At 51.9% G+C, this 17,535-nt stretch overlaps 4 protein-coding genes across 4 annotated transcripts; 2 read left to right on the plus strand and 2 right to left on the minus strand.

The window, feature by feature from the left end:
• Window positions 1-4: 4 nt before the first annotated feature.
• BO82DRAFT_354508 (uncharacterized protein) lies at window positions 5-474 on the minus strand. Its single transcript, XM_025635219.1, has one exon. It carries the CDS (start codon window positions 447-449, stop codon window positions 219-221), a length of 231 nt encoding a protein of 76 aa, XP_025491678.1. The 5' UTR covers window positions 450-474; the 3' UTR covers window positions 5-218.
• Window positions 475-994: 520 nt separating this feature from the next.
• On the minus strand, window positions 995-2,173 carry BO82DRAFT_284045 (lytic polysaccharide monooxygenase auxiliary activity family 9 protein; the record flags this gene model as incomplete). Its single annotated transcript, XM_025631442.1, has 2 exons — window positions 995-1,319; window positions 1,443-2,173. 2 exons carry the CDS (start codon window positions 2,171-2,173, stop codon window positions 995-997), a joined length of 1,056 nt encoding a protein of 351 aa, XP_025491679.1.
• Window positions 2,174-6,922: 4,749 nt separating this feature from the next.
• BO82DRAFT_284041 (putative membrane-tethered transcription factor (SPT23)) lies at window positions 6,923-11,325 on the plus strand (the record flags this gene model as incomplete). Its single annotated transcript, XM_025631441.1, has 4 exons — window positions 6,923-7,633; window positions 7,688-8,577; window positions 8,647-11,143; window positions 11,194-11,325. 4 exons carry the CDS (start codon window positions 6,923-6,925, stop codon window positions 11,323-11,325), a joined length of 4,230 nt encoding a protein of 1,409 aa, XP_025491680.1.
• Window positions 11,326-11,923: 598 nt separating this feature from the next.
• Window positions 11,924-16,556, plus strand: BO82DRAFT_335746 (putative TMEM1 family protein; the record flags this gene model as incomplete). Its single annotated transcript, XM_025633312.1, has 4 exons — window positions 11,924-11,963; window positions 12,036-14,581; window positions 14,637-15,716; window positions 15,787-16,556. The coding sequence occupies 4 exons, from the start codon at window positions 11,924-11,926 to the stop codon at window positions 16,495-16,497; spliced, it is 4,377 nt and encodes a 1,458-aa protein (XP_025491681.1). The 3' UTR covers window positions 16,498-16,556.
• Window positions 16,557-17,535: the final 979 nt, after the last annotated feature.

Genomic DNA, 17,535 nt, shown 5'->3' on the forward strand with positions numbered 1-17,535 from the left:
TGACATAAAACAAAGAGACATCTCCCACTACCCGGCATAGCCATATTCGCGAAACTCCTGCATCCAGTGCAAACAACCTCGAGCGAGTCGACAAGCAGTACTAAATCAACCACATCAGTATTCCTCGCACAATACGTCAGTGACCCCAAGTAACGACGCCAGGCATCTGAACATACTCCGATACAGCAGATCGCAGTCCACCTTCTTGTGGAGTCATGCTACTTTTTCTCCGCCTGTCTCTCTTCCCAATCTTCCTGGTCCATATCTCTCAAAGCTTTCAGGATCTCCTTGGTATCTTCGAGGTCTTCCTGATCATAAATCTTCTTGCCGTAACAGAGCCCAAGCTTCCAGAGGTTGCCATAGCCGGAGTCCCTAAGCCACTTGGATTGACTCTTCTGGTTGGGTTCGATGTCGTCTGAGGCGGAGTTACGGTCCTGCGCAGGAGGCATGATGGAGACGAGCTGCTCGTAATGGCGGCTGATAACTTAGACGAGGTGACCAATGTATGTGACTAGATGGGGTGGGTTGTGATGGAAAGAGACCAAGTGAGCTCGATGGCGGAGGTGTTGATGGATTTAAGGTTGACTACGCTCGGAGGTAGTGGCCGGGCAGGTAACCACCCACATCATCTTTCTCTCATTCACTCATTCACTCTGCCCCGTGCCCGGCACGGTGGCTGCTTCCATTTTTGGGCATGCGGCATGAAAGCCCGTATTCAGAGACAGCGCTAGCCCCCGATATACCTCCTGTAGTTGCAATTGTGGCAAGTCTGGAGTTTCTATTTCATGAAAACGTAGTTTTGTCTACCGTTCTCTCACTAATGAATGGATGGGGAAAACCAGTGCTTCTGTAATTGATTTTATAGATACATAACAGGATGCCCGACCCGTAATGAATAGAATAATCACAGTAAAATGCGAAAGCACAATGGCTATTTATATAGAAGATTGGAAAGAAGCGTAATCGATCTGTAGCCCATACCAGAGCTTAACGCTTAGGCGGAGAGGTCACGGGCGTGCTTCTTCTCGCTGACCAACCAGGTGAAGGTCTGCTTGAGGACGCTGAGGAACTGATCAGCACTCAGAGACTCGAAGTAGCTGGTGAGGTTGGTGCTGGTGGAGACGGAAGCACTGGAGCTGCTGGAAGCAGAGCTGGAGCTGCTGGGAGTGGCAACATAGGTCTGCTGGGGAGCGCTACCGGTGACGGTGACTTGCGCAACCTCAGTGGAAGTCTGGTAGGCAGTGGCGGTATCGGTCTCAACAGCGGTAGCAGTCTGGGTAACGACGGAGCCAGCAGCAGAAGTGACGGAAGAAGCAGCGCTGGTAGCGGCAGCGGCAGCGGCAGTAGTGCTGGAGCTGCTGGAGGCAGCGGCGGAGCTAGAAGAGCCGGAGCTGGAGCTGGAGCTGGAGCTGGAGCTGGAGGAGCTGGAGGAGGCGTTGTACATAGCAGGTCCGGGAATATCGTAGGAGGAAAGAGACTGGTAGATGTTGACAAGGATACCAGCATCAGTGTCTTTGTACAGGCTCTCACCAGCAGTGCCAGAAGGAGCGAGATCACCGCCGCCAGTGACCTTCAAGTTGAAGCACTGAGGGTAGTTCTGAGCACCATCCTTGTTTCCAGCAGAGTGGAGGGCAATGATTTCGTGACGGAGGACGTAGTTGCCAGCCGCAATGTCGGAGGGGATGGTCACAGTCCAGCTGTTGTTGTTGGCGATCAAGTTATCACTGGCCCAGGTACCAGGGACGTCGTCATCGTTGATAAGACCGCTCTCGTCGATCTTGAAGAACTCGAGGTCGGTCTTGGTGACGCTGCTGCAGTCACCATTGCAGTTGGCAAGGTAGGTCAGGACAGGACCGTGGTGGCTGTCGGGCCAGGTAGTCCACTGGAGCTCAACAGTACCACCGGCCTTGACCTCAGCAGAGATGGCACCGGGCTTGGCACTCTTGTGGCAAATGATGTCGGCATCGGCATACTCGCTACCGTCGACGAAGCCCAAGTCGGTCGCTTCAGTAGACCATCCAATGGTCTCCGGGGGATCGCTTGAATAGGGGTAGGAAGTGACAATGTAGCCGCCATAGTAGGTTCCATCGACAACAGCACCCGACACGTAACCATGGCCAGCGACGAGGGCAGCCGAACCGAGGATAACACCAGCAAGCTTAGCAACAGACATTTTGAGATCGACGCACAGCGTGAAAGTTTTAAAAAAGGATGGTTTGGAAAGAGTGACAAAGGCGGTCTTCAATCAATGAAGCCTGGAATGTGAAACAAAAAAGAGAATGGAAGGTTCGGAGACCCAAGTAAAGAAAGGAATGAGAAGCTTGGTGAGAAGAATGAAGAAGCTCCCAACGTCGTGGTTTGACGCCTTCTTATATCTTCTTCGATCCTCTACCTCATCGAGGCTTGGCCAGAGCTCAGACCGGATAACCCCCGAGGCCAAAAAGATGAAAGGTTCATTGCAGCCGGCCATGCTACACGTATATTGCCTTGGCACCTGTCAAGTTTCCACATCCTGTGCGGTTGTCGGATGCTGAATATTGACTGAGATAGGGTCGCCGCAGCAAGGCGAGTCTGAGATTGATGAAAGCCAGGCACCGGGCCACTAAGCGTCGACACAACTGTGGGTTCCGGCGTCAACGGTCGAGACATTCTCAGGGACAAACACTACTTTCGACTTAGCGCTACTCGGAGGGGAGAGTCGGAATGATACCAGAACAACCCCGATGGATATTAACTACTTACTTTAGCGGGCGAGTGGAGCTGCAAGCGCCGGTGCTCTGGCGGCAAGTCTGCGACACAGCAAGTTTCAACGGGGAGCCAAGCTGCTCCAGGTCCGCCCTGCCAAGAAATGCCATTTCTAAAGAGTTGCAGATTTTGTGGACCAACCGGATAATGAACCGTCTAGGCAAGGAAGCCCCGACTTCAAAGAGTTGTGTGGAAGCTTGGACGATGAAGCGGGTATGTGTGTGTTGGTGATGAAGGTGATGATGATGGTGTGTTGAATCCTCTCACATGGAAGCTCCGAAGCTACACTATAGATATGGAAGGGCCACGTGCCACGCTGCCCTACCGACCGATAGTGTTAGGAAGCTTGTACCATTCTCGACTTTACATCCCTATCCCCTCGTGGCGCTGAATCAACAATCTCTCAAGTTTCAATCAGCCTTGATCATATCATCACAAATCTACTTCTTACTCGGTTGACGCTGGCCGGGCCATGAATTAAGACTCATGGCTCAACCGGCATAGTATAGTCCAGGTTCATCCTCGGCCTGTGAGCCGGCGCATCGACCTTTCCGACTAAATGGCGCCATTTGGTCACATACTAATTAATTAAAGGTGCGCGATCCATCAAGCAAGTCGAGATCGAGACTTTCCATGGAAATTACAAGGAGTATTATTTGACGCTGCCTTGGCATTAGGGTCTCTTCCATAAAAGACTGTGTCCCGAATCCGATCCCTGCATCTCCATGTTATCAAAGAGCTGGAGGTTGGAATCTCAGGTCTTTTCGGATATGTCCCGCGCCCGTGGTTCTTGCCATGAAACCTCCAGCCTCATCTCTAAAGAAGGTATCATCCAGATGCTTGGGTTGTACAAGTTAATTTGGATATGAGGATAACAGCGCAGGGTCTGCGGCTTGATGCAGGGTCATGCGGCATGCACGGGTTGCTAGCAGCTCGAAACGTCTTCTATACAAAGTAACCACCCCTACCATGATACCATCGTGGGTCCGATCGGTGCCTTACCCACCCATCTCGTTTGCACTCTCCTACAAGTGGACCTGAAGATGCATATTTGAAACACTTTTCGGGCGAGACATCAACCCTGGCTTGGGCTGTGTGCTCTGTAGTCTTCATTCCAGCCTACCAAGCTTTTTCTGAACGACGTGAGGATGCTTGTTTCTTCATGGAAGGGTAAATGTCTCACTCGCACAGTTTTACCAAGGAGAACAACTGTGAGCCTGTCTCCCTACATTGAGCCTGAATCCATAGGATTCTTAAGCGCCGGACATTGCACAGCAGGAAATGAAAAATGCTTTGGCCACTTTCTTCCAACGACTTTTTGAGCTGCATATGAGCAGGAACTGCAAACTTTTCGTACGACTATCACTTCCATGATGATCTGCGATACGATCGTAGCTTCTGTTGTAGTTGGGATGGGGCGAAGGATAATCAAGCGCTCAATGTGTGACCCTCCGCTGCCTATATTTACGTGTGCAAGGACGGTCGTACTGCACATAGTATTTTCCTCTACAAACATGCATTGTTTGCTCTGATCATGATTAACGATTGTATCAGGTTGCTCTGCATCTACCATGTGGTCATGCACTCTCCATTTGTGACACTCAAGAGATCTTCGGAGTAGAGTGAGACAGTAAGGCCATTCTACATATGCCCCTGCAGCCTTAGATCTTGTACACCGCGGGGACTGGCTTACGACGCATGATAACCATTGGCTCTACAAAAAGAGCGTACACTTCTGGCTCTCACTAGAAGAAGGTCGTGGGATATAATCGCAGATTAAAATGCACGTTCTGTTGCCGCCAAACCATTTGCCAGGCAGCGGATGCTCTTAATCGCAATTTATAGTTTTGTATTGTTTTGCCCCATCTGGAACAAGAATCTATCTCGACAGCATATCTCTTTTTAGTGGAGGAAATACGTCCCAGCATATAAGAATGGTGTGATACTTGTACAAATATATTTTCATCAAGACATTTACTTTGCTAATCAATAATAGTAGTACTTCTAGTGCTAGCCGCAGTGCTAGCTTAGTCCCTGGATCTTGACTTGTTCCCGAGTGCAAACTATTTTGGCACATATGGTTAATGGCATGCGGTTCAGCATCAACCGAAGACAATAGAGGATTCCCGAATCTCAGCCTCAGTACTACATTACTATGCAGCGCGAGAGCGGCCATTCCAGTAAACTTGCACTGAGGAGTTGGTAGAGGAAGTTAACTAATGCCAGATGTATACTATTTTCTCACCACAGACCGAACCTAACAAGCAGACCGGTTCTAGAACCGGACCAATGCAACCTGACTATCCTACCACGTCTACGACAATGATAGGCGCCGTCCATCTAGGGCTGGACTTAGGTGCAGCTGGCACCGGTTGGTGAGGGGCTTTCCGGGGACATGAGCTGCTAATGCGTCATGATAACAATAAACGCCCTATGATTAGCTGCACAGTGTCCCTCAAAGGCCTGGCTTGCCTGCGATCGTTTTCATCTTATCATCTCCGCACGACGCAATCTAGACCGATAAATGTCAAGGGAACTGGCACACCGGATGGCCCGGAGCATTTTCGCTTGTTTGCACTTTTTCTTGGCTGCGTCAGCAATTTCGATGTTTGACAGGCGATAGCGCAGTTCATTAGTTCGTCAGAAGCATCCTACTCGCAATTCACCCCATTAGATTCAATTTGATGAGACAGAGCTGAAGGAGTCTCTTCTCTCTAATCGGTCAATGTCTCCTACCACTCCCGGTGCAAGAATGCCATTCTGGACTGAGACTTTGATCAGATTTGTGACAAGTGCACAAAGCGCCGACCGTGAGGTCACCTATGTAGTACAAGCTCTTCTTCCCTGTGAAGAAGCAGAGCTGCGAAGGGGCGTATCCCTGTGGTTTGAACCTGGACACTACTACGTAGTACTAAGCTAGCGATGGAACCACTATCTCGGAAAAATGTCATCTTCCAAGTTGCGATACACTTAGTCTGTATCTGGATATGGACTGTCCGTTTCACACCGGGAAAGGATTGCGGGATGGATGGATGATCTTTCTCGGTGAGCACACCATCCATCCATCATTTACACCACCTCGATGTCAGATTGACAGGCTTGAAGCTTAATATGGATGGGCCAGTTACATACCTGTGCTCTTTTGACCGGAGGATACCTATGTGTTAAGGAACAGGTAGAAGAGGTATAACTAGTCAGGCTTAGGCAATTCCGGAGCCTTGAACTATGGTACACCGCGCATGGTTCAATCCGTTTTGGCTGGCGAGAATTATTGCCCCGGCCCAGTCTGTCTTCCTTCCGCCCAATTAGAACTCGGCGGCCTAGTTACTCCGGTTCCTGGCCGTTCAATTACTGGATTGGGATTAGTGTAGTATTGTTGCCAGTCTCACCGCCAAGGTATGAAAGGGCTGATGAGTGGCAGTGGCACTGAACAGAACTCAGTCGATAACCACGGAGACTGGCAGGCAGAAGGTACTAGGTAGACAATTCATATCACGCCTCCTCTCTCCCCTTCCCTCTCTTTACCGTACCTACACATCCACACCCACATCTCACTCTCACACCCCCCCCCCCTTCCCTTTCCTCCCACACACTCTCCAGGTTTACCTTATCTACGGGCCTTCCATGGTCGATCACTATTCTTGTTAGCCTCCTCTCTTAATTACTTAATTAACTGTCACTTCTTGCGACCCATCTTGGGCACGACTGTCTCCCAAACATTTTCACCTCGCTAACTCCGACCGTCGCTCTGATTTTCCTCCCCTTTCCCGCGGCCGCGCCTCCGCCTCCGCTCTCACCCCCCTACTACGACAATTGCCTTTAATCGCTCAAGCCGTCTCTCCCTTCACAGAGTCATACGCTTCCTCCCTCCTCTGGTTGGCCAGAACCTTCATATCGTACAGCAAGCCTTTCCAAAGTTTAGTCGCCCAGCCTGGTCTCTACTACGGATGTATTCGTGATACCGCTCGTTCGTCGACAATAATTGAGTGCGCCCGCCTACTGTGGCTTCCAGTTCAGCCTCAGTCACTCCCCGACAATTTTACGCTCTTGGTTTCATTCAGAGTTGGATTAGGGTGTCAAGGCAAGGCTTAACCTGGAAGCAGCCTGCGAGGCTTGTTAAGGAGGATCATCGGCGTTTCCCTCCTGGTCACCTGCGGGCTATTGTGAGGATTGAAGGATGGGATCGGCAGAGGCTGTCTCTTCGCCTGCTTTCCCTTTTCTGGAACCTGTCGTAGTCGACGACGAAATGGGTAACCCTTATCAAGACACAGATATGGACTTCTTGGACTCTGCAAGGTTACAGGCTTCGTCCGAAGGGGCGGGCAGGGATTTTGATGACCTCTTCTCTCACGCCCCTTCCACCCGCCAGAGCCGCGACTCAGAGCCAACATGCTTGTCGCCGTCTGAACTATCGCTGAAACACCCATATCAAGAACAAGATGCAATGCGACAATTCAACGTGGTCTCCGCCGAGTCCCCCGCCGAGTCTCCGGATGGCTCAACACCAAGTTCGTCTTCTGAGTCACCACGGAATCATCTTCGGAACCCGTCCGTAACGTCTTCTGCATCGGCAGTACATAGCGAAAACACGATAATGCCCTTTGGCTACACAGCGGAGGATTGGATGAACCCGGATCTCGCGTCGGTCAAGGAGGAATCGCTTTTTGGTCTGGATCTTTCCCTTCCGAATATGGACGGCCCGTTTCATGCAGATGCAGACCTTGAATCAAGTAATAAGGCCATGGATGCAGCCTTTGACTTTGAAAGTGCCGCCAGTAGCCCCAGTCCGCTGAAAGCCGAGACGACACCGCAGCCAAAATATACGAGGAGACCCAAGTCCCAATTGCGAAGTACGTCGGGCGCTTCAGCTAGGCAATCTGCGTCTCCGGTAGGTTTTTACCCTATGTTTGCGATTGTAACCAACTGACCTCCTCATGTGCAGATTCCTGGCACGGCCTTCTTTCCTCGAAGTACCAAGGAAGCATCTCCCTTCTCAGTAACTCGAAGTACCAGTCAGGGAAAGTCTACGTTGGGTCCATGGGGCGGTCATTCTCCGTCATCGATCTTGGAGGAAAGCTTTGGTGGCATCAACATGAATGGCTCTCCAATGAGCTCGAATCTGAATTTCGGACCAAATAGCTTTCCTTTTGGCATCAACTTCGCGCCGTCCCCTTCTCCAAGCTTCATGAAACCGGAACCATCACAGCGTCACATTCTGACTGTCCACCCCACATCGCTCAAGTCGCGCGTGGAAACACAGATTCCCATCAGACTGACGCTTTTCCCGTTGCCGACCGGCGTGAAGAAAGTACGCCTGCCTAGTCACACAATTTCAAAGCCCAAATTTTTGGCGCCGCCCACCATCGAACGTTCTCCGGAGATTGTGGAGCTCCACACAAGCCTTGTCTGTACTAGCGCAATGCAAGAACAGGACAAGCTCAAGAAAGCTTTTGCTAGAGCAAGAGGCGAATCTCGATACCGGTCCTCTAGCTCCAGCCCACGTGCTGCCGATGACACTCAAGACGAGGACAAACCATTAGATGGAGGAGAGGTCAAGATCTGCCCTGGTTGTATACAGCGTGAACGAAAACGGGCGTTTCGGAAGAAGCAAAGGAAGCCGGAGGAAGACGAACTGTTCCAGAAGGACGAGGAGAAGCGAGTCATCGTCTTCAATACCAACGAGATTAAGGACTGGACGGAGCCTTCGAAAAACGCCATACCTGGCTACGGAGATGGTCAAATTCTGAACATTCCGGCCGGGGCTATGCAGGTCGAACTGCCAATGCGAATAGCATGTTATTGCAGGCATCAGAATGAGAAGCTTGGGTTTCAGTACGACCGCCTTTTCCTACTTACTACTGATTTGTTTCTGGTCACACGGGCTGACATTTTCCGTTTTAGGGTCATCTTCACTGTTAAAGATCATAAAGACAATGTAATCGCTCAGGCGATCACAAACTCAATCATGATCACGGACGACCACAAAACCCATGCTCCTCCAGCTCCGCCAGCTCCTGGTCCCTCACCCTCTTTGCCGGATGGAACCCAATTGCCAGGCGTTGGTGTCTTTCCCTCGAGTCCTAGTGTGGAGACAGGGAAAGCGCCAGCTTCAGTACAACAGTCGAATCAAACGGCTTCACCGACCGACTTGCAGGGACTGCAGCAACGGTTCAATTCGCAGTATCAGTTGCCTTCTGGCTCCTTTTCAATTCATCAATCGTCGGCCAACGGCACAACCTCAAACTCGCAAACACCGCGCAGTCTCTCAAGGCAGACCTCGCCAAATGACTTTCAAGGTCCAATGAGCAAACGACGCAAGCATAGTAACTCGGGAAGACTTCCCTCAGAGCTTACTATGACCAAGTTGGAGAATACGCAGTCATCAGCTAACATTTCCAACTCCGCAGCGCCCAGTAGCGAACCACAGTTCTCAGGGGCCCGCGGATTTGTGCCACCAGTGGAAAGGCCGTTCGTGACCTCTTCCGCCATGTCCAACCAATTTCCCAATAGCCCTCCCACTCCGAACAGCGGGGACAACAATCCGTTCCTGAGTACAACACTGCAACAACAAAGCCTGGACAGTTTTATCCAGCAGCAGTTAATGTCCGCACCGAACTCCGCCCAGCCCAGTCGTCCCGGTACTCCAGGCGGCTCTAGGAACAGCTTTCACGACCAGTCCTTCAATCTGTCCCTCGCTCCAAACACGTCTGCTCCTATGTGGCCACCGCTCAACAATGCCGGCAACCGGCTGCCCTCAGTCATTCATAAAGTCGTCCCCGCCGAGGGTTCCATCACTGGAGGTACTGAGGTTACTCTGCTTGGAAGCGGCTTCTACCCTGGCATGGAAGTTGTATTTGGTGACACCCTTGCCACTACCACCACATTTTGGGGCGACAAGTGTCTGAATTGCTTGACCCCTCCTGCACTGCAGCCTGGAATGGTGCCTGTGGTGTTCAAGCACGAACATCCCACATTTGGTCAAATTCAAACGCCTCAACCTCTGATGCCGAAGCAGCAGCAGTTCTTCCGTTATGTGGATGACCGTGAGCTGCAGATGTACCGACTGGCTCTCGGAATCCTGGGACAGAAGCTCGGCAGTCAAGCAGATGCATTCCAAACGGCTCAGCAGATCATGGGTAGTGACATGAAGAGTGTTTTCAATGTTCCAAAGGATTTCCAAGGGAACTCAAGTGGACATCAGCGACAAGTGCCTGGGTATGAATCGCAGGGCAAACTGAGCGATCTTGATTCGAAGATGTTGACTTATCTTGAATTTGTCGACCTCGACGATAGCCCTCGTCCACCCAGGTACAACTCTCGCTCGGCGACAGGCCAAACGCTGCTCCATTTTGCGTCGTCCCTGGGACTCACGAGATTTGTTGCTGGACTCCTTGCACGAGGTGCCAACCCGGATGTGCAAGACAATTCGGGAAATACCCCAATGCATCTGGCAGCTCTGAGCGGCCATGCACACATTGTTCAGCGGCTGCGCCTTGCGGGGGCCGAGACCACTGCTCGCAGCATACGGGGATATACACCCGCAGATTTGGCGACCACATTACCCGCGCATCAAGCTGCCCTCATCCCCGCCCGCCACCGCTCACGCAGCGTTGGCTCACTATCATCTTCACGCCGCAGACACAGTTCTGCATCCCTGCACTCCCTTTGGGAATCCTCCTCAGCATCGGGCTCCTTTGGTCATGCTGTAGATGATTCTGCCGATGAGGATGATGAAGAGGATGAGATCGAATTTACGATGTCGCGACGGTCCAGTCTGCATCATGAGCGACCAGGACCAGTCCCTGCGCCTGAACAGCCACAAGTGGAGGATGCGAGGCCATTTTCCCCCCCAGCTGCTCTACTTGCTTGGCGCAATCAACTCCAAACCCAAATCAACCAGTTCCAGCAGAGTGTGGCCAACGCCTTTCCCAATCTACCTGCTCTGCCGCCGATGCCCGCCTTACCCGACTATCAGGCCATGCGTCGCATCACCAATTTAGTCCCACACAGGCCAAGTACTTCACGCTCGTCTAAGGATGGCTGGTGGGATATGCTTACCGGCAACTCGGCTCCCGACAATTCAGCACCAACCACGGCGGAGCTACCGTCATATGAAGAGCTTTATCCACACAAAGAGAACCAGGTCGGAGGGGATGAAGCGGCACGTCTGAAGAAGGCCAGCATGTTGCAGGCGGCTACAGAGGCTGCCCTTGATCAGCATTTCGAGGCTCAGGCCAGCACCTCAGAGGCTGTTCTGACCAAAGCGGACAGCGAAGAGCTCAAGGACATTCGGATCGGTCGCAACGCGATCTCCCGCGAACAGCAGAAGCATCTCCGAGAGCAGCAGGCACGGAGGATGAAGGGTCTTGGAAATGATCGCAACCTTTACTTCATTTGGGTAAGTCTAACCTTCCAGCCCCCTTTTTTTCCCTCGCTTATTGTCTTCAGATCCCTCTCCTACTTCTGGTGATCGGTGCCTGGGTCCGGAGCTACGTTCCGGGGATTTGGGAAGGAATCTACAGCGGCTACGAATTTCTCAAAGCTCGCTATGCACAGCGCGTTCTGGAAGTCGGCTCTTGAACGATTTCACACAACCATCCTTTCATTCACATCTTTTTGACTTGTTTTTTTTACCCTTCATTTGAGCTGGGGCGTTACGTCCACTGGACTGGTACTATAACGGGCATTTGTCAATCCTTGTTTGCTTGCGTGTGTGATGTTTTTCCATAATGACGGGATATGATGTTTTTATTTCTATTCCACCTGGTTGCTCCTGATGCCTTGTCGATTTACATGGGCCCTGTACAGAGATATTAGTTTTTTTGGGCGATTTTTACTCATTCTTTTATAGATGTAATGGAACACAATGATGCATAACCATTACCTAAATATTGTACAGATGTGAGTATATCGGGCACTGGAATGCCAAGAGATGCCGGCTGGGGAACCAGGAGACGGAAAGGCGGAAAGGCGGAAAGGCGGTCTTGCGGCCAACATCCGCCCATCATCATCATCATCGTCACAATCACACTTCCTGTCCGGTCATTGCATCAAATTCCTTTTTCCTTCCCCCGCACCCTTCTGAGAAGGGAGATCGAAACTTCTTGTTTCCTTAGCGGCTCAGGCGGCATGCTATTTACAAGCCGGTTACCTTCGTCCGAATAGTGCTAGGGACACCATGGACCCATCACCGCAGGGGGGCTCGAGCAGTGTCACCGGTAAATAAGCCCCGTTTCCCGCTCGAAGTACTTGTGCTACACGCTGCTCACTTTTCACCTCGCTGTTGGCAGTCGAGTATACGGATCCCTCCGGGCTCTTCCCCGACATCCAATCTGTCCTCGCAGAAAAGCTCCCGCTCAAAAATCTCCACTGGAAATCACCAACTCGCCCTGTTCGATCCATCGAGTCCCTCCGGATCGGATTCGTTCCCGCCCAGCATGAAGCGGACGAGCAAAAGACCTCCACCGATACAACCGGCACCGCAGTGACACATCGCCGGCACCAGATACCTGGCCTGCGACAAACGCCGTACCTGAAGATCTTCCTTCTCCGATGCGACGACAACGATACCTACAAAGCTACGGCGCGGAGGGCGCTGCGGGATTGGATCAAGTCACACGCCTCTACCTCACTGTCCAACGCCACTACAACCAGCCAAGAGAAGCATGATGCCTTCGATTGGCTCATCTTACACGTCGTGCAGGATGGGGAGAGCGCCGAGAAGGTTGCTCCGGCCTCGAAATGGGGACGCACTACCACCACGGTCCTGGAGAAGGTCCGGGCCGATTTCAATGGCGCATCCAAGTCCGCCCTTGATCGCGTGGCGCAAATCCGCCTGCCCAAGCCAGGAAGCGTCGTCAAGCCGCCGGAACTGGCCGACCAGGTCGAGGATTTCGTGGAGAAGATGAAGAACGCGATCCTGTCGTCGTTTGACCTTCGCGTGGCACAGTATGAGGAGGATATCAAGGAGAAGGACTCGCAGCGCAGCTTGCCCGGATGGAACTTCTGCACTTTCTTCATACTGAAAGAGGGACTCGCGAGGGGCTTCGAGAATGTCGGGCTGTTTGAAGACGCCCTGCTGGGCTACGATGAACTCGCCGTTGGCTTGGATACCGCTATCCATGAGCAATTGGAGGGCACTGGGGAACAGCATGGTAGTGCTTTCCTTACCCACAGCAAGGACTGGCAAGATACAGCAAAACAGGCCCTGGAGTCGGCGGGTGACGCTGTGCCGAAGGATGAAGATCCGGCCGAGCCAGAACCAGTTCCCAACCTTGAGTCGGGGGACTTTCCCATCGACTCTAACAAAAAGCCCTATCGGGAGATGATTTTGGCAAGTAACATCTCGATCTTCGATTTCCGCACGTATGTTTTCTCCCGACAGGTCACTTTGCTCCTCCGGGCAGCCAGGGCGCCATCTTTGGCCAGTCTCGAACCGCACGGGAACAAGAAACAGGCGAAGAAAGCCACGAAGGCTGAGAACTTGATGCTGCTTTCTCAGATCTGTGACAGGGCAAATGAGTTTATCAGTCTCGCGGCACGAACACTGAGGTCTGATCTTCAGACGGGCTTGGCTGAGGTGGACAGCAGTGCCGCAAAGCAAGAGGTGATCGACAATATGGTGTCGTCGTGGGCTTATGCTGCTGCTTCTCAGATTCTCTCTCAGACCTTCACGCCAGCTTTGACACTTCCGGAGACTACCTGCCACATCGCGAACAGGGAATCGGGGACTTCCAGTCCCGCCGAAATCACAAAAGAACTTCCCAAACGTACTAGCTCGCTCATGAACTCTTCTGCCGCTCGTTCTTCACGCCCAGGAACATCGGAAATCATGTCGTCCGAGAGCCTCTCGGTTTATGCTCGACCGGGCTTGGAGGTCCCTAAGCCTACCCCCAAAACTGGTTCCGAGCAGTTGGCTTCCGGGAGGGGAGACTTATACCTCATGGCCCGGCGGGCCTTGGAAGGAGTATCTGGCAGATACGGTTGGAAGGAGAAGTGGAATGAAGATCGCTTACTATTTGATGACGAGAACAATGCAGAAAACGACATGGCTGAGGTCAGCCTGGATGATGAATCGCCGGAATCCACAAAAGATGCGCCGGAGCCAAGATATCTCTGTGGTATCGATCTTCCGGGATTGAAAATCGCCCTTCGCTCAAGGAAAGCTTTTCGAATGCACTTCGAAGACCTAACAGATCAGATGTATCGGCACCATATTGCTGCTAATCGCACCAACTCGGCCCACGCCGCACTCGCCGATATGGCTCTCCTACGGTATCGGCTAAGTGACTATGGCGCGGCTGCTTCGTACTTCCACCAGTTGACTCCGTTCTATGGCAACAAACACTGGGCTGTTTTGGAGGGCGTCATGCTGGAAATGTACGCACGTTGCCTGAAAGAGCTGGAACGTAGCGAGGAATATGTCCGCACGATTCTGCGCCTTCTCGCCAAGTTTGCCGCTTGGACAGAGTCAAACCTGTCAAGCCGTCAGAAGACACTAGACGCCTCGCACATCTTCGCCGAGAATGCCTTGGTCTCTGAATATGTTGATGAGCTTTTCAGAGCCTCCGGGGCTTTGAATAAAGAAGTGTTTGCACCGATGACCGATTTCTTTGGTGACCTCAAAGTCCAGCCGACCATTATCCATTATGGAGACAAGGATGGGTTTCAGTTACAGCTTGCCTTGAGGTTTCTCCTCGGCAAGCGGATTGAAATCAATTCGCTCAAGTTGCGGCTAGTCAGCGCCCTTGGTCCTCAGAGCAACGAGCACTGGTTAGAGATGCCAACAGGGATGACCATCAAGTCATCCTCGACGAAGGTGCTTATAGATTCATCGGTGAGTATAATCTAATCATGTCCAGCTCTCATTCCAGTATGCTGACCATGAAAAGATTTCGCTGCAAGGGAAATACTTTGTGGACCGCATCGAGATACGTGTGAGGAACCTCATCTTTACATTAGCGGGTGGAAGAAATGCATCCCTGCCTATTGGGTTCAGAGAGGCAATGGAGGCAGAAGAGGAAGACAGCCGCCCATACATTTATTGCTTTCCTCCACCGGACGGCCTGCAGGCAAGGATCGTTTCCCCGCATCTTGTCAACCTGCAAGAAATGCGGACGCTGGAGCTGGAACTCAACAGCGGATGGAACGATATCAGGACAGGCACCCTGCGTGTAAGGCCAGCCACTGCTGGTCTGCGACTGAGAATCTCGGAGGCGGAGTTGGTCGAAGGCGAGATTCAAATCAAGGCCAACAGCGATTTAGGCACCATTGAGTTCAACGAACTGAAGCCAAAATCATTTGTTCGACTCCGGATCCCTTACACAGTGGAGGAGCATCATCCGATCTTGTCCGCAAGGGCAGAGGCGACCTATGAAACGGGCAGTGGGTCGTTTTCATATTCTTCCATTCACAACATTAATTCAGGTTTGCCAATTAGCGTCAACGTGCAGGATATTTTCAAGAACGACGTGCTCTTTTCCCGGTTTACAATCAGCCCGGCCCTGATGATCCCTCTTCGAATCTTGAGATGCAGCATCCCTAGTTCGAATGCCTACGAGGTGCAATCAAGCATTGGCGACTCTGTGGCGCTAGATGTATTTCCCAAGCAGCCCGCCTCTCTAATATACAAAATCCGACGGAAGCAGGAAAATGTCTCCTCCCCTGGTTCCAGACGCTCACTCCGGCTGAGTGTTGATTTCACGTGCGTGGATGATGAGTGCATGGATGCCGTGGAAAAGACATTCTACTCTAGCATCATGGCTAGTGAGTTCCACCCATACAGCACGTTACTTACGTCGCATATTGTTGATGCATTCCGCACCCAACTGTCAACCTCCGACATGGAGATTGTTGGCCTGGTGCGTGAGGTGGAAACGTTGGGGTATGCGAATGCTCGATGGGAAGGTTTACTGGGCGCTCTGAAGGAGCCACTGGACGGACTGAAAACGTGGCTCAAGGATTGGCACAAGGTGAGAAGTAGCCAGCGCATTGGCTGTGCTTCCCTCGCACTCAAGTATACTGACACATATACACACACAGAACCACCCGGTGATTTGTCTCCCAGCATCGCCCACCGTGCTTAAGAGGCACATTGTCATTCCGGTCGATATTCCTGAGATCCCAGTTGTCCATACAGCCGAGCTTCGCCTCACTAACCTGACGGACCAACATCGACACGCCGCAGTTGGCCAAATGATCGCCGCCGAACTCACTATCCATCACACTCGGCGCTGGTGCTCAGCTGAACAACGTGAGCAGGCCGATGTTTCGCTCGAATTTACATATGAGCTTCATGCCAACCCCGACTCGTGGTTGATCGGCGGTCGACGTCGCGGAAACTTTACCGCCGATGAGGGGGAGACTAAGACATTTGCGATCATGCTCCTACCCCAGAAGGCTGGTCACCTTCTCCTCCCCGGGCTAGAGATTAGAAGCTTTGTACCACCGTCGCCCTCATCGTCGGGAGCCCCGCCGCCACCCACTACCCTCAAGCCGCAGCCCTCGACCGGAGGGGCGGCGGCAGCGGCAGCAGCAGTAGCAGCAGCAGATCCCGCGCCAGCCACGAGCCAGCTACAACGACGACCCATTCCTTGTGAGATAGATTACCGTAACCACGGGGAGACGGTGTTGGTCTTACCCGATCTGCGGACGACGACGGTGAGCCTTTCCCTATCGGGCGGCAGCCATGGCGGAGCATGGTTGGTCGATTCCGAGCGACTCCATCAATCTACGAAAAGTACGAGTACATAGACTTGCAGAGGATGTTTGAAAAAGGGGGTCCTGGCCCTATGTTTCATCTGTACAAAGATATAGAGATATATTCATACATATATTCAAAAGACATAACCGCCCTTTCAGCGTAGAATAGGTACGGAGTACTCAGTAGATATCAGCAGCATACTACTCGGCGCAACCACTCAAGTTTTTGCAAATTTCGCAACAAGGCGAAAACCAGAAATTCCAAATTCAGGTATATGCCCCCCAAAATTACCACACTGACAAAAAAACAACTTGAACCACGCCAATGAATAGACTAAAAAAATACAGTTTAGCACCCCCGAGAAGCGCCGCCGCCGGCGCGCGCAGCCCCTCTTTCCCCATCAAATCAGCACCACGCAATCGAATGACAAGCCCGCTCATTCTTCGGGTGTGATTCGTTCGTTTTGTCTTTTTTTCTCTGCTCCCACCCGATCCAACCACCTCCCGGGCAGAAAAGCCCCACCAGGGGAAGGGACGGAGCCTTCTGGAGCATCTCAACAAAATCGATGGGGTGCCCCAACGGAAGTTTTTGACATGCAGGGATTTTTCTTTTTCTTTCTCTTTTTTTTTGCTGGCACACTTACTCGGTACGGAGCTCGAGCACCGTTGACACATGACTACTGTAGTGAATTGGGTGTTCGGTATAGACGAGTTCCGGACTCAGGTCATTTCGGCTCATACATAACTCCATGGGATTTATTGGGGGATTTGGGGATCTGATGATCTTGGTGCGTAGTTTACATATACTTCATTAGAGTCGCTGGGGAGGGGATGTTGCGGGCATTCAGCATTGATCTCATCATGTGGAACACAACACTGTAGTATGCGGCTCCCTCGGCTCTTATCACATGTGCTGCTTTTCTTAACTGTATTCCTTGTAAGTTGTTGTACTGTACACTGTACACTTTACAGCGTACACAGCAGGTGAAAGCGTTTGCAGCGACGGTGGCAAGATGCAGCTGAGTGAGGACTCGGGAGCTCGACTCAGGAGCGGCAATCTTCTCCTCGGAGGGACCAATCAGAGCCCTT

The sequence above is a fragment of the Aspergillus uvarum genome (assembly GCF_003184745.1).
Source record: "Aspergillus uvarum CBS 121591 unplaced genomic scaffold BO82scaffold_28, whole genome shotgun sequence".
Classification (NCBI taxonomy): Eukaryota; Fungi; Ascomycota; class Eurotiomycetes; order Eurotiales; family Aspergillaceae; genus Aspergillus; species Aspergillus uvarum.

Excerpts from the sequence above, each read along its gene's own strand:
- BO82DRAFT_354508 (XM_025635219.1), bottom strand. The coding sequence starts at position 449 with ATGCCTCCTGCGCAGGACCGTAACTCCGCCTCAGACGACATCGAACCC.